The sequence below is a fragment of the Falco rusticolus genome, chromosome 7, assembly GCF_015220075.1.
Source record: "Falco rusticolus isolate bFalRus1 chromosome 7, bFalRus1.pri, whole genome shotgun sequence".
In the NCBI taxonomy this organism is placed as follows: domain Eukaryota; kingdom Metazoa; phylum Chordata; class Aves; order Falconiformes; family Falconidae; genus Falco; species Falco rusticolus.
Genome location: NC_051193.1, coordinates 32,716,460 through 32,737,304, shown reverse-complemented (window position 1 = coordinate 32,737,304; position 20,845 = coordinate 32,716,460). Strand labels below are relative to the sequence as shown.

The 20,845-nt window shown below is 47.0% G+C and overlaps 1 protein-coding gene across 3 annotated transcripts; it reads left to right on the top strand.

Annotated features, from left to right (window-relative positions):
* Positions 1 to 8,632: 8,632 nt before the first annotated feature.
* DACT1 (dishevelled binding antagonist of beta catenin 1) lies at positions 8,633 to 18,196 on the top strand. Of its 3 annotated transcripts, none has more exons than XM_037395800.1 (4): positions 8,633 to 9,042; positions 11,225 to 11,357; positions 12,960 to 13,022; positions 15,438 to 18,196. In XM_037395800.1, the coding sequence occupies exons 1-4, from the start codon at positions 8,701 to 8,703 to the stop codon at positions 17,297 to 17,299; spliced, it is 2,400 nt and encodes a 799-aa protein (XP_037251697.1). In that variant the 5' UTR covers positions 8,633 to 8,700; the 3' UTR covers positions 17,300 to 18,196. The 3 variants fall into 3 exon arrangements, with proteins under 3 accessions (XP_037251697.1, XP_037251698.1, XP_037251696.1); XM_037395801.1 differs by having other exon boundaries at positions 12,960 to 13,115; positions 15,552 to 18,196; XM_037395799.1 differs by having other exon boundaries at positions 12,960 to 13,115.
* Positions 18,197 to 20,845: the final 2,649 nt, after the last annotated feature.

Below are 20,845 nucleotides of genomic sequence, written 5' to 3'. Positions count from 1 at the left end.
CCAATAATTTCTGGAAATTGAAATGCCATTCTTTTCTCTTGCACGTTTGCAGTTGCCTGGGTTGATAGAAAATGTGTTCTTCCAGGACAAAGCCTTCATTAAAGAAGATTTAAAAGTGACATTTCCTCTTAAGCCAACTTTGATAAGAGGCTCAGTACTCAAAAAATGACGGAACAATGAAAACAACAGAGATTCAGGTACTCTTGCAGGTCAGTTTGCACCTGAATTCAAAGCCAGCCTTTTATGCGTGGCAGTTTCTCAGCTCAGGTTTTAAGTCTCAGAGACTGACAGCAAGTCCCTCCGGAGACCTATCTGTTCCGATTCAGACCCTGCTGTTTACATGTCAGGGGTTCCATGACTTCATACCTGACCTTCCAAGTTTTATGGGACTCACTGATGCAAAGCCTGGAGCCAGTGACACCTTCCTTCCTCCAGGCACGTGCCTTAAGCAATAGGAAGAGGTCTGTGTTTGTTCTCCCTGGCACAGTGGAAAAGGAATTATTTCAGGCAGAGATTTATGTTGGTTGTTGGTTGGGTTTTTTTTTTGTAGTGGTTCCTTGACCTGTTATTGTTATACACTAAATGAGACTCACTCCTGTTAACCCTCTGAGTATGGAAAACCAGCAGGGAGGCAATGTGTGGAGATAAAGCTGAAAAGTTTAGGCTAAGTTCTTAAAAGCAAAATTAAGCTCTTAGATGCAAAGAATGGGAGGGTGAGATGGTGAGAGCAAAGTGATGCACCTAGCAGGCCATTACTACCACAAGATCTTTTAAGCCTTCTTCCTTTACATGTGACATTTCCAAATAGCAGGGGATGGTACACCTAATCTCTTCTGCCTCTGCTGCTGAAGGCTTGCGACCTTGGTTGAGTTACTTAGCCCACCTCAGCTTGTCCATATTCAAAAGAAGGTTAAAAGCCAGATCATAAAACGTGCTGTTTGGCACACACAAGATGCATGCAGGTTGTCTCGGTTTCATATTCAAGGGCTATTTTTCACTGGAGGTGGAACTGATGTAAAGGGGCCTTTGTCCAAGTAAGCATCAGCTGAGGCTGAATGAACTCCTTTAAAGACTGTAGGGTTAGAATTTGCTGAGGAAAAAAACCCACCCAAACCCCATAAAAGTCCTTGCTGTTGCTGTCAGATCTGTATGAATTAAAATATGTCATGGGCGCAGTTTGATCTTGCTCAGCTTTCCATGGTGTGCAGGGAGGCTTGATTGGAAAGCCTTCCCATGAGCATTTCTGCCCAGCTCCAGGCTCCCAGCGCATGGCTTGCTTCAGCTGAGGGGTCCCAAGGCCATCCAAAGCATGCAACTGCAGCCAGCTCTGCCTTTGTTGCAGGCAGTTTGAATGCAAATTGTACTGCAAATTATGTCCTTTCTTCTGGGAAGGGTTTAGTGCTTGGAGCATGAACCTCTCTGGTCCTGGGTTGAATGCTGAGCTGTGGCTGTTTATGGATGTGTGGTGAGGTAGGTGCAATGACTCAGCTACCAAGGAGAGCATGAAATGTGTAAGCGTGTTTGGGATGAAACATTTGGACCATGCAGCTGTCACTATTATTACACTTCCATTGCCACCCATACATTAGCTGGCTAGGTTAGCCCTGTATGGGGTAAGCGTTCACCCAGGCTGAAATGGCGCTACTCTACTGCATAACAAGAGGGCTGTTGCTATACTTAATTATAGCAGCAATGTTACCATGGTTTTGCAGTGTCCCCAAAGCCGAGCTGGCACCAGCATTGCCTCTCTTGCCCTGTGGGGCTTTGCCTTCTTCCTCCCTTATCCCTACGTGGGTGTCTTGCTGCTGCAGCACAGGGGGAAAGGTGGACTGGAGGTGAGAGTCACTTTATCCTTCTTCCTCTTGGCAGGCAGCTGGAGTAGAGTGGAGATGCTGGGCATGTGGGGCTGAGAGGGGAACTCGGGTTTTACTGGGGGAGCAGATGGTCTTAGCAATATGTAGGAGCAAGGGAGGCCTCAGCAGCACAAGTGGTCCTCTGTCCAGCTGCCACGGGTGGCTGTCTGAAAGCTGGATCAGGGGTATGGGTAATGGCAGGAGGAAGAGATCTGTTAGCCAAGCACAGGTGTGGTGGGTCTCCCTTTCCTGGTAATCAGGGATGCGTGTGCTTCTCTAGGGCAGATCGAGTGCCAAAGGCAGGGGGAGAGGAGAAGGGAGGACAGCCAGTGGTAGGGCTGGGTATGGCCTTTGTGCAGACTTGCTTTAGTAGACTGACTCCCCACTGGAGCCTATATTCATGTGGGACCTGAAGAGGATAAACTCATGCTCAGTGCACTGCTGTCCCTTGAAGAGTCTTTTCTGATACTGATATGTCCATGTCTAACCTTTTGTCAAACGCATCTCATGATGGAGAAGCTTTCTTCTCCTCAGACTGTTCCGTTTCCTTCTGTTGGGAATTGTTCCCAGGCTGTCTAAATCTCAAGCTGTAAATTAAGCCCATCATTTCAATTCTTCCACTCCCAGTGTCTGATTACTCACAATTCAATAGATATTCTTCTGCAAAGACCATGCTGGTGAGGGCTGTTCCCAGCCTCATGTGCTGAGGTGAACAAGGGCAGCATGGCTGCAAGAAGACATTAAACTAAGCAGAAGTCTGTGTCACCAAAGGTTAGGCATTTTTAAAAGTAAATATGAAACCCGGGCTAGGAGTAGAAAAGGAGTTAAAGAACATCAGATATGATATTGTAAGGATGAATCAAAAGTAATCACAGCAGAACTCAACTGACATCATCTGCTTGGTGATGAGGGAGAAAAAAAAAAAAGTGAGAAAGTGTCCAGCTCTGACTTTCATTTGAACAGTGTCCATGAGCCTGCGGAGGGAATGCAGCCCCCGTCAGTTACCATCCCAACATGATGTATTAGGTGATTTGTTAAAATGCTGGTAAAGTTTCTTTATGGTGAACAATGAGGAGGATAGCTTCGGGTTCTGCTTCTTTTCAGCTGTGAACATTGTGGGTGACACTGGTTTGTTTAACTTCATGTCCCCCCATCCCCCCCCGCATGCTGTCCTTATCAGACCCCTTCTTATCCTTAAAACAGAGGTAAAAATGAAGCTGATCTTGCCCAGCTTTCCACCCTTTCCATGCAATTCTCTTGCATGTCTTCCCTAATCTAGGGATGAAAAGCAAGTTTTACATCTTATTTGCTACTTTGATACCTGATGCAGAGAGTAGGCGCTGCTGGAACGGCACTGGGATACCTCGGGGGGCTCGGGGCTCACCAGCCCTCCTGAGGCTCTGCACTGCTGTGGCTCCTTGGCTAAGCAGAAGTGGCTTCACGGCCTGGGGGAGCACCACACCATTTGAGGCAGCAATGGGCAATTCAAAATCAGTCCTCTTCCTGACTCAACAGATGGGCTGCTGCCTGCAAAAAGGAAATGAATCTCTTTGCATGGCTCATAGTCTGACAGGAATGTCTGGAGAAGCTCTAATGTCGCTTCCCCAGAAGCAGCTGTTGTCTGTGTGCTCTTCCATGGCCTCCTGGGTGACTTGTTTTGCAAACAGTCCATCCTTCCTTCCACATTCCCTCTGGATAGAGCTTTTTGCTGGAGGGTTTCCTGCTCTTGTCTCTTCGTTCCTGTACAGTTTTGCCTTCTCAGTCATGCCAGTGCAACTGCTCATGCTTAAAAAGTGAATCGCTGAAATATCTGGGTTAGCAAAAAGGAAAGAAGAGGTTATTTTTAACTCAAATCAGGGTAGCAATCTGCTTTCCAGCCATGGTCCCTGCACAGCTGGTGGGATGACGATCTGCAGCAGAGGAACAGCCAAATGTAGGAAATGCCCAAACGAACAGTCAGGAGCAGGGAAAGGGACAGCATCGCTGTCCTCCCCCATTCCAACATGTTTCCCCTCTTGTACATCAGGTCAGGGGAGTCAGACCATTGCAGTGACCCCATGGGAAATGTCTGTCCCTTCACCTAGCACACGTGCAGTGGCACTGGGAGTGAGGGAAAGTGGGACTGTGTCTTTTGATGGGAGACCACAGTCAGATCAGCTTAGAGTAAGAGGAAACAGGACCCTTGAGGGACCTGATCAAATTGTCTATGGTTCCTAATGTAGCAGTCCCTAGCAGTTTTTGCCGTAACAATACAAATGTGGTAATGTTTTGACAGGCTGTGCTAGTGCTACATTTAAGGAATTTGGCCTCTGTGTCTTGTTGACAGCATGGAAATGTTTTAATGCTGTACAAACACAAGGAAATAAATGTAGGCTGCAGAAGAATGAGAAGAATAAAATGCATCATAACTATGCTGCAGTTACCTATCACTCAAAGAAATTGGTTTTGTTTTTAAAAAAATGGAAACACTGCCAGGATATTTTGCTTCAGTTTAGGTTATTTGCTAAAATTATTTGTGGTTAGTAATGAGCGCAAGGTTCACTTGTAATAATAATGTAACCATGGTAATATGATAACACAAACTGATGTCAGTCTGATTTGCTGATAAGATTTATACCCCATTATATTATCCAATGCAATTAAGAAATGCTTAGAAAATTAACATTAAAATAGATTAAAATAAAGTATCAGAGGCATAGTGACAGCTGTGGGTCTTATGCATCGTCCTCAAGTGGATTTTTCTGAATAACGTATCACTCTGCCTCCGATGGGCACAATTGCTTTCATTTTACAAACAGAGAATTGCAATGTTTCTCAACTTCTGCAATTTCCTGCACTAATTTTAGTGTGAATGGTCACAAATGAACCTAGGAGAAGTAACAACTGGCAATTGGCCTCATTTAATCTAAACTGAATTTAATGATCAGCAGGGGTAGAAAAAGGAAAGACAAATGTATGCGTTGAGATGTAGGGGTTCACTCCCAGTGGGAAGGAAATTAATGGTGAGGTGAGGGTCCGAAACTCTTGCCCCTTGCCTGTGTGTTTTGAATTCACTGCCCATCATGCCACGCACTACTTTCTCGGGGCCCCTTTAATATTCCAGTGGCAGTCACCTGCTGTTTCTTGTCTTGTAAGCTCCATGGGGCAGAGACCACCTCTTTATTCCCTGTCTATGAAATGCAAAGGGGACACAGCATTTCTGCCACCTAATAATACAATCATAAGCAATGAGCCAGGATAATCATAAAAGATGAGACATTTTATAACCGCCTCTGTACCAGACAGAATTACACCTCTCATAACATCCTAGCAACAGAGCTCCTCAATCATCATCTCTTCTTCCCCTGAAGATAACTCACTGCCTCCCCTCTTGTGGTTTCTGTGTTTGAGTTTAGGGTGGGGAATCTGGGATTATTTGGTTTTGGAGAATTTCAGCTGATTATCCCAGTGAAGGAATAGCAATTTTACAAAGGAGTGTAAGAGCAAGTCCCTCAGCAGTTGCCACAAGCTAGGAGAGAAAAGGAAGAGTTTTGGACTCAGAGATTTTTTTTCCACATGAGAGTTCTATTACTTAGCCCTAGCTAAGAGTTTTGAGACGTTTGGTTTGCTGAGATAAAGGCCTCCAAGGGTTGTCCAGTCAGAGCTAATCTGGGGACTGGGGCCTCCCTCTTATCTCAGCCTAATTTTTCACTGGAATGATTGACTGCATTGTAACCAAGAGGACCAGTCTTAGTCTCTTTTTCCTTCTGTGCTTAAAATACCTGCTTTACTTGAAGACGATACCTAGCCAAGGCACCCTTTCCTCAAACTTCTGACCTTATTGTCCTCTTCTGGTTCTGTCTTTCATCTATATCCCACCACCTATGGCTGGACTTTTCCTCTTGCTGTTCACGGACTTGATTTTGTGGCTTTCTGAACAGTGTCTTCCTGGGTAAACTAAAGGGACTGTATTTTATGCTCATTCTCTTTAGTCTTTCTGCTGCCTTCAAACCCTGCCCTTCCGGGCTCTCCCTCCCCTTGTCTCCATCACCTGCTGAGCTGCATCCTAGTTCTTGAATAGTTTTCTGTGGCCCTGCCCTCACTTGCAGTGTCTTAGGTCGTCACATCTTGGTTTTCTTCTATTATTCACATAATCTGACATTTCTTGCTAGCTCTTCACTTGCACATCTCCTTCTACCATGCTGTCCAGCCTCCTAATTCTCATTGCTTCTCTGGCACCTTATTATTCCTTCGTCTGTGGGGTGAAACCTGAGTTCCTCTTCTTCAGATTCCCCTTCCCTTCCTCTTTGATAATGCTAGCCGCACAGTGACTCTGATTCAGTGGAAGCTGTAGTCTCCTCTCCACGTGATATAAGTAGTTGACTGTTTTGGCAGTTCTTGTGTTTCTTTTCCTTCCTGGAACTGTTGCACTGAGAAGGATGCACACGGAAATGTCAGCAGGGAATGCAGGAGATAAGCAGCATGTTATACTCTTCAGAGTGGAAGAGGTGATTTGGGAGGGAGGAATAGGACTGAAATCTACCAAATGATAAGTGGTAGTAATGACTGAACATTAAGACAGATTTTATTTAGCACTGTAATTTATTTTTGAAGTAATGCCTACATTGCATAGTGCACAACGGCACAGAAATAGTTGAAATAGCTTTGCATAAATATTGCATGAAGCTTTGTGTACAACTGCATACAAGGCACAGAGCTACTTGCAAAGTCTGGCTAAAAAAGGTGAAGAAAAATATGGGAGCTCTCTGCTTCCATGTCTAGAGAGCTTCTGGTACCTCCTTGGGAATGTAAAGCTCCATTGCAAAATGGCTTTCAGCATAAACATGCTCAGAGGGTGCTGCATGCCAAGGTCCACACAGGAGAGAAAGCCATGGAGCAGGTTTTTGGGTCAGCAGTGGTGACCTATAGGTTGCGGGGCAGGGGCTGAACCTACTTCTGGGCCTTTTATGGGCCCAGATGCATAAAATGAGTGGAGGGACAGTGGTCCAGTACGAGACTTGGGTTTTATTTCCAGTTTTGCTTAGTAACCTCAGTCAATCCTTTGCCCTTGGGGTATCCCTCATTCTTTCAGTGTTTCTGACTTCCCTCTGCAGCTGCAGTTTCATGATCTCTTCAGTCTGGCAGGAGTGACAGTGCTCCCCCAAGAGTGGCTCTGACACCTCTGGCTTATTCCTGTGCTGCCTCACTTCCCACCTTCTGCAGGCACACACACCTATGTCTACATAAGCAGCTGGGACAGTGTAGCAGGTGTGGATTTACGGAGCAGTATGGCTGCACCGAGGAGCAGCCAGCCACGCTGCAGCTATTTCAAGGGTGTTACTTTGGGCTAGTCGTGTTCTTGTCGAACAGATGGAATGGCCATTAATGAACATCCCTCAGTGGCTGGAGTGCTTTAGGTGTGCTCCCTTCTTCTGCTTTTGTTTTACCCCTCATCAGCTCAGTTCATTTGTTCTCAAATCCCTCTGTGATGTGAACCACAGCAGGGTAAGCCAGAACAAGCTAGAGAGTTCGTTCAAAAAAGTACTCTTAATCCAAACTAAAATATTAACATAGATGCGCTGTGCTGACACGGCTGTGTGGTGAACCAGCTCTGGGAAGAGTTCAAAGGCAAAAATCAATGGAGCTAGCTTTAGCTTCGACCGTCCTCTGAGCTGGTGCATGTGGCCTCACCTGCGTTTGGACTCACATTTGGGAGGGCTAATTATAAGCTGCAGGAGGAAAATGGATCTCCTCTTGAGAAAGCACTATGCATCAGTTTAAGGCAGCTGTGAAATAATGATCCGTATTAGCTGCAGGCTCTCAGAAGAAGAAATACCACCTGTAACAGATAAGGTGAGTGTACGGCACACCGCAATGTATTGTCTACTGCAAAGAGCATGGGAGCAGGGAAACAAATTTCATCTGAGACCTTTCAGTACCACAGACGCTCATACCCTCCTGAGAGCAGAGGGAGAGCAGGAAAGGCCATGTCGTTATGCTCATGATGTCTGTGAGAGCCGCTGGACGGCAGGCTGACATCTTTTCCAACAAACCCCATGCTGTGAAGGGCTCCCTCAATGCTTTCTTCTTCCTCTTCCATATCCCCCCCTCGGCACATGTCTGCAAATCAGTTCTTCCTGTATTTCGATACTAAGATTTTTCTTCAGCATCTGGATTTGCTCCCCTCCACCCCCGCCTTTCCACTGCTTCGCCATTGAAAACCTAATTGCAGACCCTTTGCTGCAACTAGTCTACACACTGTTAGGAAGTTCACTTCATTACGGCTTTTTTGGCCAGTCGATTCAATGGGGCTTTGAAGCAACACTTTGTCTTGACCCTTGTGCCTACAGCGTGCTCAGCACCCTGGTGCAAGGACTGTCCCGTCCTCCTCTGCTTCCCACCTTTCCCTACCCTCTCCCTCCACCCTCGCCCCTTCAAGCCGGGATTCCCCCCGCCCCCCCCCCCCGTTGCATCATTTCGGCTCCAGTTTGGGACGCGTCGGGCTGTATGAGCAGCACGACCCGCACCGCGCTGCCGCCGGCCTGTGCGGGGCTCCGGGGGTCACCGGCGAGGGGAGCGGGCAGCACGGCCGCCCTCCCCCGGCCCGCCGGGGGACGATGGAGGCGCGGGCTGGGGGGAGGAGGAGGAGGAGGAAGGCGACCGCGGGCGTGGAGCCGCCGCCGGGCGGGGAGGGCAGAGGGAGGGAGGGGCGGCGGTGGGCGGGCGCGGGGCGGCGGCAGCCGGGGAGGGAGCCGGGCGCCCCGCGGCCCATTCGCGACCGGCGGCGACGGCGGCGGCAGCGCGGGGCTCGGCGGCGGTTGCCCCCCGCGGGCAGGGCCTGTCAGCGGCGGCCGCCCCCTCCCCGGCGATGAAGGCGAGCCCTGCGGCAGCCGCCGCCGCGGCGGCGGGGCCGGGGCAGGCGGGGGGGCCGCGGGAGCCCGATGCGCGCTGGCGGGAGAAGGGCGAAGCGGAGGCGGAGCGGCAGCGCACCCGGGAGCGGCTGGAGGCCACGCTGGCCGGGCTGGGCGAGCTGGAGTACCTGCGGCAGCGGCAGGAGCTGCTGGTGAAGAGCCTCCTGCTGCGGCGGCCGGCGGGCGCGGGGCCCGGGGCGCAGGGCGGGCGCGGGGAGCCGCCGGGCGAGGGGCCGCCGCCGCGCAGCCTGGAGGAGAAGTTCCTGGAGGAGAACATCCTCCTCCTGCGGAGGCAGCTGGTGAGCGGGGGGGCCGGCTGCGGGCGGCGGGGCCGGCGGCGGGGCCGGCGGGGTCCCGGCGGGGCGGCGGGGGCTCGGCGCGGAGGGGCTCGGCGGGGCCGGCGGGGGCTTGGCGCGGAGGGGCCGCGGGTGCTGCCCGCGCCGCTGTCACACGCCGCCGCGGCGGTGGCGGCCGCCCAGGTGAGGCGGCGGGGAGCAGCGGCCGCGGGGGGCCGGGCCTCCGGGGGGCCGGCCAGAGCGGTGACACCGGCGGGCGCTGCCGGCGTTTCGCTGGGGGGTGTACCGTGCCCCTCCCGGTTCCAGAGCCAGGCCGGCGGCCCATCGCCATTCAAGGCGTGAGCGGCGCTGCCGTTGCCTTGAATGGAAGTTGGGAGCGAGCGCCTGGGTCGCAACCCGGGAGGAGGTAACGAGCGTTCCGGCGCGGGCGGGATCGGGCCCCTTAAAATAAGGGATGCTTTTGTTGAAGGACGCGCTGTGTAGCTGCTGTGGGAAGAGATGGAGGGCGGCATGAAGCGGCAGATCATTTTTCAATGAAAATAGCGTACAGCTGTGCCTGGCCGTCTTTGTGCGTGGCTCAGCATTTGCTTTCACCCAAGGAGAAGTTGGACTGCGTGATTTTTTTGCTTGATTTCTTCTTTTCCCCGCCCCCCACCCCCATTTTTTTTCCCTTTTTTTTTTTTTCTTCTTGATCTTTCGGTTTAGTTAATTTAGAATTATTTCCTTCTGTAGAAGCTAAAAATAAACGATGCGTCTGCTGAGAAAGAGGCTGGCTGCTAAAGAGTCGTAGTGAAGGACCAGGGAATCATTACTCAAAAAAACAAACAAACAAAAAAAAACCAATCCAAAAACTCCCGAACCCAAACCCCCCCCGTGGATTTGTGGTAGCACTTTTAATTTGTGCACTTGACATTGCAGATTGGAACCAGATGCGGTGCTCGCGGGGGGAGGGGGACACCGGTGGCAGTAGCAGGCGCAGCGAGTTACCGCTGGAACCCATCACCTCTGGCAGTCTGGCTTCCAGCCGGCTCCCATTAGAAATGGGGGACAAAGACCTGGGATCGCCCCTTTGGTTCTCCGAGGATGGTGTTAAATGCCAGCACTTCTTCAAACGGCCTCGCATTTGCTTTCCCTTTGCCTGAGGACTGGCCCACCCCAGGGGAAAGGTTGTCCTGGATTTAATGGGTTTAGAACGAGTCCAGTTATGAGCATCAAAACTCTGCAATGAGCGTATCAGAGCACCGCAGGGTGCTGATCAAATGATGCACTTAAAAAATAAAAGGGGGGGGGGGGGGGAGAGAGAAACCTTCCTCCTGACTCCCCCACTTTCCTCAAAGCCAGAACAATTAAAGGGTATGCAGCTGAACAGATGATGGATAAGCAACATTATAATACACACAGAGAAACTGATTGCATTGACCGTGGGTTAATGAGTGCCTTACAAAATCATTTCTTACTGCTTATTTTATGCCATCAAATTACCTTCATAAATAGCCTTAAAATTCATCTCACAGCAATTTTATACAATTATAATGGGAGAAGAGGAAGAATTACTCTTCCTTCCTGCTGCACTGAAAAACTAATAAAAGGGCTGTGATCCCAGCTCTGGGAATCTTGCTGTCTATATGGCAGACTATAAGCTCATAATGTGCAGCAGAACAAGGTGGTTCCCCCACTACAGGCACTTGTTGGCAGAGCTGTTTCGTCCCTTTATGTGAACAGATGTGATCTTTGACTAATGTCACCGTGGTGGTGAACATCCCCTATTACAGTGGCAAAGCTGTCTGTTCGCTGAAGTGGCCCGTTTCACGTGCACAGGTCTGGTTTGACCATATCATACAATACAGCATTGTTGTTACAGCTGTGGTCCCGCAAAGGGGCGAGGGGCCCTTTGCCAGCATCACATCTTGGTCTTCCCAAATTGTGGAGCATGCTCCTTATGTAGAACTGGCTGGAAGAGGCTGGAACGAAGTGCCTGCGTAACTCTTCAGTTAAATATTTATCCAGAGCATCTATCTAGAATTTCAGAGCTCTGTTCTGTTTTGTTTTGTGTTTTTTTTTTTAATAAAAGAATATTGACAAGGCATTTTTGCGATGCTGAGATGGAGAAAGCTGATTGTCTTTGGAGCCCCTTCATGTCTGCTGCACTGAATGAGCTGATGTTGTTTGTCTTCTTGTTTTCCAGAACTGCTTGAGGAGGAGGGACGCCGGCCTATTAAATCAGTTACAAGAGCTAGATAAGCAAATAAGTGATCTCCGCCTGGACGTGGAGAAAACGACGGATGAACACCTCGAGACAGACAGTCGTCCAAGTTCAGGTGAGGCAAAATGGGGCCTCCCTTGGCACCTCGAATTAAACTGGCTGTAGTTTTCAGTACTACAGTAGTAAATGTCTATAGCGTGTTCACACTCTGATAATTAATGCCTACTAGCAAGTTTCACCTACCACTGGAAAGGTTGCTGTTTGTAGGCAAGATATTCAGAGGAGCATTTCAATTTCAATTAGATTTTTAGTGTTTGGGGCATTTTTAATTTTTTTTCCAAGGTCACCCACGAATTAGTTCAGAAAGTTCTAATTCTCCTGCACATTAGGAAGGAGGCTACAGGAAAAATGGTGAAAGGAAACACTGTCAGCAGGAGGAAGATGTCAAAATTGATCTTAGAGCCAGAAGGGAGTACTGAATCAAACAATTTGATGGGGGACCACATATTGCATTTCATCCCATTCTAGCTGCGTTGAAGCCAGTAAGTGGTATTTAATAATGAGGAACCTTTCCTAGAGGCATCTAAACTTGTTCTGAAGACACAGAAGTAGAGAATCCACCCACTTGCAATTGTTAAAACCGTGGTAATTTCTAATCTGAATTCAATTTGTTCCAGCACTGATTTTTTTTTATATGCTTTTCTCCCATAGAGTAAGGTCTTCCAGTATCCAGCTTTTTCTCCTCTTGGAGGTGCTATACAATGTAATTCCTGACTTTCTTTGATGAGCTAAACAGGTCAAGTTCATTAGGTCATTTGTTTTAAGACATTTTTCCAAGCTCTTAAATAGCTTTATGGCCCCTTTCCAGTTTTTTAGCGTTATTATAAGCATGCTGGATTCAAGGACCAGGCACACCATTCCCAATGTCTTTCTTACCAGTGCTGTATAGACTGCTGAAGTAATTTCCCTGCTGCTATTCAGTCTTTTTGTACATCCAACAGTCTCATTAGCTTTTTTTGCCATATCATTAAGCTTGATTGAGCTGCTTTTCCACACTAAGTCCTTTCCAGGATGCATCCCCATTCTGTAGCCATGACCTGCATTCCTTATTCCTAAATGTACAATTTAAATTTTTATTATGGTATGTCATATTTTTCTTGAGTAGTCCAAATTTACCAGGAAATTATATTTTCTGTGTCTGCACATTATTTACCATTTTTCTTCTTTCATGTCTTCCACCAATACTATATTTATCACCAGAACTTTGAGGAAAATAATGGATAGCATTGGGCCCAACACTTGGTAGAAATTTTGTAGTCAAGTAATAGCTGGAGAGTCTGTCTTGGAAGTATAATACACTGTTAAATGAGTGGGCTGTCAAACACAGCCTGGATCCTCTTGCTAAAGTCTGAAAACCCCTGTAAAGGTTAAAACCCCAGCCGCTGTACAGGTTAAAGAAAAAAAAGTTCAAAATTTCATACGCTAAGTAAAGTTCTGCTTTTTTACTTTTAAGCGCTTTACTTTTAAATGGAATCCTTCATAGCAATAAGGATATTACTAAATTGTACACTGTTTTTTTGGGTGACTGAATGAAATCCCATAACTAATTGCAATAGACTAAGCCAACATAAACATCAGCTTGACTGCCTTTCTAGGGACACAAATGGTAACTTTGTGTAGACATAACTAATATAAATCCAAACTCTTATTTTTATAGGGTTTTATGAGCTGAGTGATGGAGCTTCTGGATCGCTCTCCAATTCATCTAACTCTGTCTTCAGTGAGTGTTTATCCAGTTGCCATTCTAGCACTTGCTTTTGCAGCCCTTTGGAGGCAACACTGAATATCTCAGATGGACGCCCTAAATCTGCAGGTATAGTAAAAGCAGGTCGAATACATCATACTCCAGGAGGTGGCTTTGGCTTTGGAAATACTGCCTCAGGAGTATCTGGGTTGGATTAACCCTTCTTCCTTTCATTTGACTTACTATGCTCTGAAAAGGTACCAGTGCCTATCATGTACATGGGTCATGAGGCGGGACTGTTTGCCCTCCGCTAGTCCAGCCTTACATGTGAAAATGTCCCTCTAAACACGTGAAAATATGACAGCTGCTCTACCCAGTAGAGGGCAGTGGTAACTATACACATAAGCACATTAGTTGGCTAATTTCTCATGGTTTCCTTTAGAAAAGCATTTTCAGCAAATAGCAATAATTAAAGACAGATCACAGCCATGTCTTCATTAAAGTGACAGAGTAAGGAGCTAGCTACAGGTTTTAGGAGGTCAGGCTGCATGTCAGTCTGTTTATAGCAGTCATTTTGTCAGTTCTGATGGTCCTCAACCCCCAGGTGACCATGCTGAGGTGTGTCCTGCATTTATGTCATATAAACAAATAGACATCAGGAACAGGGAAAAAACAGGTCTCTTTGACAGAGACTTTCCCTGGACACTAGGCTGAAGATGCAAACCTTAATGTGTGAGGTTGGTTAAATAGGAAGCCTCCTTTGTCTGTTGTCCAGATAGGACACCTACCTCAGTAGGACTCTGTGATCGTTACTGGTTGCAGACATGCTCATTCAAAAGTTTTAGTTCATTTTGGGTTGTGGAGGATGCTTCTAACCATAGTATTTCCAATTTCCGTTCTGCTCTTTAAGGTTAACTTATAGTGATTTGTTGTGAATCAAGGACACAATAATTCACGTTCTTCTAACTCTGAAGTGGGAAAATACAGCCTGGGATACATTCATACTGAGATGCTGAGAAGTCCTCTAAGTTATCCTTTGAGCAGCTTGAGGTAATTTAATGTACCCCATTGTAAGGTATATGTGATCTTCATCGGCCATACATAAAAGGAAAAACATACACAAGGAATTCCAGCTGATTGCGTAGCTGGTTGTTTTCTGTATACGTCATGAAAACCTAAAATTTTCATTATTCATACTGTCTCACTTTAGAGATGAAATTTCACCAACTGGCATGTTTCAAAGAAGTCTTTTTGTCAATGTTTCCAGGCATCGACGTAGAACTTAGGAAATGTGGGAGAACTGTGAGGTGATCTGGAGGAAGTTCGTGCTCCTAACTTCCCTGTTCTTTCTCTCCTGTTCACACATGATATCTGTCAGGTCTGAGAGACCTCTTTTGAAACAAGCCTTAGATAAGTGACAAGCACTGAGCATTCAAATTTGAGTACCCTGTCTGAAGTTTCTAGCCTAAGGGTAGAAAACAGGACTGACAGTGACCTAGAAGGATCATTTAGATTGTACCCCTACCCAAGTAGACAAGGGCAACATAAGCTTGAGAAAATAATAATCTTAGGTGCTTGGACCAAAGCCCTGCTCCTAAGGTTGCTTACCTCCCAAGTAAGTGCCTTAGCCATTAAGTCTGACTCATGCATCTTGAAACGCACTGGATTTCTCTTACAGAACTCTTTGCAGAGCTAAGGCTAGGATGTCAGCTGGATTGACCTGCACTTCTTGTACTTCTATGGAAGGCTGAGCCTGTTTCCCATTCTTTAACACTTTATTGCTCACAAGGAGCATCTGTTATTGTTATTAGCATTATTATAATTATGAAATAATTATGATGATAAAAACAATAGCAATGATAATAATAACAACAATAAAATTAGATCTGGAATTTTTTTTGTGACCCAAGGTATGCTTGAAAAAATTTGGAAGTTAAATTTGTCAATAAGCTGAAAGAATTCATTGGTGTCTTGTCTATATTTTTTGTTACTCTGGATTTAGTAAAGTAAAATATAAGATTCATATGTGCTGAGGCCAGCAGCGAGTTTTACAGGTAGTTGTGTAACGTATAACCATAGGAGACCCTTACAGACTTCTGGATGGCTTGCAAGTGAAATAGGAAGCTCTTAGCAACCTAGGCACAGATTTGAGACCAATGTAAATGTTGTCATTAGGGCTGTGATTTTTTTTATTATTCTTTTTTTAACCGTGTAGTCATATTGGGGTAAATCCTACATAGCTGCAGTTACAAAGACACCCACAGAAGAATAGTGCTGCTTTTGTATTGCTTGAATCACATCCCTGGTTGCAAGGTTTCCTCTGAACAGCGCTGCTGTAGTTGAAACATTGCATCGTATGCGTAGATGGGACCAGCGTCCTTGGCAGCACATGAAAAACGTAGCAGAACTGTCCCTGGCAGGCTCTCTAAACTTTTCTAAAATGCCTTTCAGATCTCATAGGCTGGATGGACTATAATAAGGAAGGCCAGCATGAGGACCAGACCGCAGGCTCTGTCTGTCGCTCTTTGTCCACACCGCACTCAAATTCCCTCGATGTCGTTGCAGATGTACATCCAAAGTACCAGTGTGATCTGGTGTCTAAAAATGGGAATGACGTCTACCGGTACCCCAGCCCACTCCATGCAGTAGCTGTGCAGAGTCCCATGTTTCTTCTCCCCGTGACTGAAAACCCCCAGCGAGAAGAGGAGAGGCTTGGTTGTGACGTTAGCGATGTTTGCGCTGGATCTGAAACAGACTCTGGAAAATCCACTAACACCTTTGTCCCGCAAAGCTCCTGGCTGGCGCCGTGTCCTTCCACCAGCAAGAGGATAGACAGTTACATCTTAAGCCTGGTTCAGAAAAAGACTCACGCGGTAAGGACTAACAAACCCAGGACGAGTCTCAATGCCGATCCCACCAAAGGGATCTTGAGGCATGGAAGCATGTGTGTCAGGCAGCCTGCTGGGGTGGTGGCTCATGGTAACGTCGTGAACCTGAAGAGCTCCAAGCAAGCATGCTTGCCTTCTGGTGGGACCACTGCTCTGGACCATGCGGCACCCTCCCCATTAAAGCAGAGGCCAAGGGAGCCAGCCGGTGAGCAGCTGGAGAGTAGGAAGGCACCTTTGCCAGCAGCTTTCCCACCCGCCACGACAAGTGAACTTCAGAGCAAGCACCTGTCACGGGGTGTCAAACCGGCACCTCCAGAGCTCAGCCGCAACGCAGTGGCTGCAGCGGGGGATGTCCCCAAAGAGAACGGTCAGCTCTTTGCTGCATCTCCCAAAGAGAGCCCGGGGAAGCCCGTGGTGCTGCAGCCGGAGAACCACCGGGTCAGCCAGCCTCCCAAAAAAGTCCTGCTGAAGAGCAGCTTGCAGGCGGCTCGCTCCTCATCGCCTGCTGTTGAGGAGAGGCCCGCGCTGGATTTCAAAAGCGAGGGCTCTTCCTCCCAGAGCCTGGACGATGGGTTGCTGGTCAACGCCCAGTACATACCGGCCCAGCAGCAAAGCATGAAGCTTCACAAAGGCACCCGAAATGTCAAGATTTTGAAAAGCTCCGTGCTGAAACACAGGCCCCACCTTGCCAACGGGCTGGAAAACAGTGTGCAGACCTTGCGGGAGAAAACCAAGCCTGTTGGCAAGAAGTGCCGCTTTCCTGATGAGTTGGATACAAATAAGAAACTGAAGAAACCCTCCTCACGGGGGAAGAGAGGCAGCAGCTTGCAGCAGGAGTCGGGCATCCCAAGTCGGCAGGCTGGCCTGCACAAATCCGCCATTCGGTCCCATGGGCATGGCCGAGAGGTCGTGGTGGCCAAGCCTAAACATAAGAGGGCTGACTACCGCCGGTGGAAGTCATCGGCAGAGATTTCGTATGAGGAGGCCCTACGGAGGGCGAGGAGGAACCGGCGGGAAGGTGTGGGGGTCTACTCACAGGTCCCCCTGCCCTACGTCAGCCCATACGCCTATGTGGCCAGCGACTCGGAGTACTCGGCGGAGTGCGAGTCCTTGTTCCACTCCACCGTGGTGGACACGAGCGAGGATGAGCAGAGCAACTACACGACGAACTGCTTTGGGGACAGTGAGTCAAGCCTGAGCGAGGTGGAGTTCGTAGGGGAGAGCACGACAACCAGTGACTCTGATGAGAGCGGGGGCCTTATTTGGTCTCAGTTTGTCCAGACACTCCCCATCCAAACAGTCACAGCCCCAGAGCTGCATGAAAATGCAGCAAAGGCCTTTGTCAAAATCAAAGCCTCCCATAACCTCAAGAAGAAAATCCTTCGCTTTCGGTCGGGCTCCCTGAAGCTCATGACAACTGTCTAATGAGGTGACTCGGTGGAATGTATCTGCTTCTGCTTTCCGAAGCAAGGTGCTTTTGTGTACATATTTCCACAGATTTTTTTTCTTTTTATACAAATATTTAAAACTTAAGGTAAATTATGTCACTTGTCTTCAGAACTTGGGTGGATACTAGTGCCTTTTATGTGGAAATTAAAGACCGTTATACTTGTTTTTAAAAAAACAAAACCATAACAATGCCATTTCAGTGGTGAACAGCCTCCAGTGCATGGTGTCAGAAGGCTTTGAAAAAAGGCTGATGTTTCTGGGAATGGATCTTCCTTGCCTAGTTTTTCCAGTTCTGGGTCTTATACAGGATATCAACAGCTTAAGGTCATAAGTTTTTAGGGGATAAGGGGGAGGGTATGTGGGTGGTCTTCATGTTTTTACTTGTCCCTTTCTGCTGCTCCTGTTGCCACATCTGGAACTTCTTCCTCCTGGCCTTTTTTTGGTTGGGTTTTGGTTTTTTTTTTCCCTTTTCTTGTTGATTCTCTTCTTGAAACTCACCCCTGTCCTCCCCCAGCCTTCCCCCACCAGGAAAGGGCTCCTGTTCAATCTCTCTGAGGTTAAGTCATCTTCTCTGGAGTGCACTCTGCTCTAATCTCCTGGGAGTCCCACTCCGGACAGTGGTGGTGTTGAGAGTAAACTGTTGGAGTAGCTGACCAAGGTGTAGTAACTTCAGTATATTGTGTAAAACTGCTTTTGAAAAAGAAAAAAAAACCCATATGCATGTCACGTGCATGAGTATCAGTAGTTTAAATATTCCTGTTGATGTCCAATTTACTGTACATCATCAATGGCTGTTTTTATATATATATATCATTGTGTAAATTAATATAACACATCATATGCTGTAATAAACAGTCTGTTTTAATACTTAAAGTTTGTTACATTGATGCAGACCCAGTCAGTGGTTTTATATTGACTCTGTCACCACTTAGATGTCTCCGATGTGACCTGTTAATGTTCTCTGCATTTAACCATGCAGGAAACGGAGTAAGATTAAAATGTTGCTGGGAATGTGACTTGTGCTTTGAAGGAACCGGATTGTCATGGCTCCTCTTGTTCTTTCTGTAACTTGCATTTTTTAAGGACAAAATGGGATTTAGGAGCTCACAGGCATTTTTTGGTTGTTGCTTACAGGCAGCTCGTGTTGCGGAGCAGATGGAAATGTAATATTAATCCTCCTTGCTGTCAGGGTGCTTGCAGACTTTGGTTGGTACAACATGGGGGCAGATGGTAGGTTTCTGTAACCAAATAGATCTGTGTAATGCAACAGGTGTCCCTCTGAAATGTCCAGGAAATAAATCCCCAAGAGCTGTGTGCTCTGGAAGCTGGGCTGGGTGGAGGAGAGCACAGACTTGCTGTCCCTGGTGCCCTCTTTAGGTATGGTAGCTGACTGCTATCACAGCCCTGATAAGGTTATGGAAAGAAGTGACAATTGTGTCACCCACTGGTCTCTCTCAGTTTCTTTCTTCCCATAGGACTGGAGGTGAGTCTGCCAACAAAGGAGAAAGGAGCTAACTGTAGACAGCATTGCTTCTCTTCGCAGCAGCAGCTTTGAAGCTGCCTGGTGGGAAGGCTGGAGGTTTGTGGCAGGGCCCAGAGGCTGGGCTGGTTTCTGCAGGTTCATCTTCTGCTCTGGCACCCTTGAAGTGGTGGACGTACAACTGGTGTGGATGCTGTGACTGCTATGAATTTCAGGGATATGTGTACAGCTTGTCCATTCCATAGCAAGGTCTGCTGAGCAGACACCTTCCTTTGTGATGACTCTGTGTCCTTTGGGCTGTCACCTACCTGAAAGGCAGAGGGTTTTTTCTCAGTTTTCCTTGCATTGCAAGTGTGGCAAGGAGATATCTACCCAGAATTAAATGTCTCATGGAGCATCTTCTGAGACAGTGGTAAATTTCTAAGTGGCAGATTTTGTTTTTTAATCTGCAGTGTAGCAAACCCCTACGTATAAAATATGTTTCTCGTATTACTTTTTTTCCCTTTTCTTAACAGAAGAATGTCAGTTTCTGTGAAGGGGTCTTGCAGTATGGTCACAAGGTTCTGCATTCAGTGACCCAGAAAGTCCTTGTACTTCCATCTCCCATGAAACAGGAAAAGCTGTAACTGGTCTTCTCTGGTCATAACTCTCCCATGGCTTTACACATGGAAAGGCAGCTTATATCTGTCTATGCGTAAAATGTTTATATATAATATTTCATCCAGAAATTACTGGACAATGGCTGTCACTGCAGAGAGGGGAGAGAAGTAATGTTTGTTATTAAACATGGCATTACTAAGGCTAAGCAGCAACTTAGTGCATTCCCCTTAATAACTGATGGGTGTTATATCAAACAAAGGGAATGTCAAGAAACTTGTCGAAGCTAGTAGTTTCTTTCCTGGACTATCTCTTAATCGTGCCACATAATCTCTCTTTGAGCGAGAAAAACATGCAAATCCCTGTAAATCTCCTCAAAGTGTAGTGGGGAGGATCTTCAGACATGTACTCTGTCTCTTTGGCTGTAAAGTAGCTGCTGGTGAGAAGACAAACCAACCAGTGGCTTTGGGATGATGAGTTTTTAATTGCACATTGTCTTGTACCAGGTGAGGGAAGCTGGTTTTCAAAAGTGAGCTGCTGAATAGTTTCTTGTTAGATAATTGAGTAAAAAAAAAAAAAGAAAATGACCACCTAAATATTGTAAGACTGTATCAGATGCAACCACTGTATTCTGCAGTACTTGTGCTGAATAGTTTAATAGTTTAATACCAGACGGGGAAATGAGCTGATGCTATCTCCATCTTAATTGCATCCAAGTCTTTTCAGTTTGGGGAAGGAATTTTCCTTTTCTTACATGATTTAGGTAAGCATCCAGAATCCTTTAAACAGGCCTAGTTCTTTCTACAACAACCCCCACCCCCACCCCCACCCCTACCCCTTCCTTTGTGTTTTTTTTAAATAGAAGATCTTTCAGTGCTGGAAAAGTACTTGATACAGTCCCAATACACAACACACATTCTCTTCTCTGGTTCTGATTTAGGAAACACATCGAAGTTAGTAAGTTTTTGCAATGTTAGGTTGAAAAACATCTGCTAATCTTGGAGACCAGTTCAGTATCTGGCACTTCTTTAAGCTACCTGGCTTTCCAGCTCCACAGCCTTGAGGCCTTGCCAGTATATTTTTCATAATGTTCATGTTTTAATTATCCCCAGTGTTTATGATAGTCTTTGGAAGTTTGAGGCGGGAACATTTCTCTTCATTGCACTGGGGCCTATTTCAAGGTGAGGGCAAGTTGAAGAGGTTTGGGATTAGTTACCCCTGTGCTCCATATGTAACTGAGTGCGGGAAAGTACAGAAAGCATATGCTTAATATAAAGGACAAAGGCAGACAGACCCCTTTAGCTGGATTCCTTGCAATTCAGGCTATATAGTGTCGCTGCACACCTCTGAAGTACCATCTCTCCCGCTGCAGGAATCAGTGCCACACACCCTCTGAGGTGCTGTCATCTGAAAGGGCGGAGTGTCACTGGGCTGTCTGCCTTCCA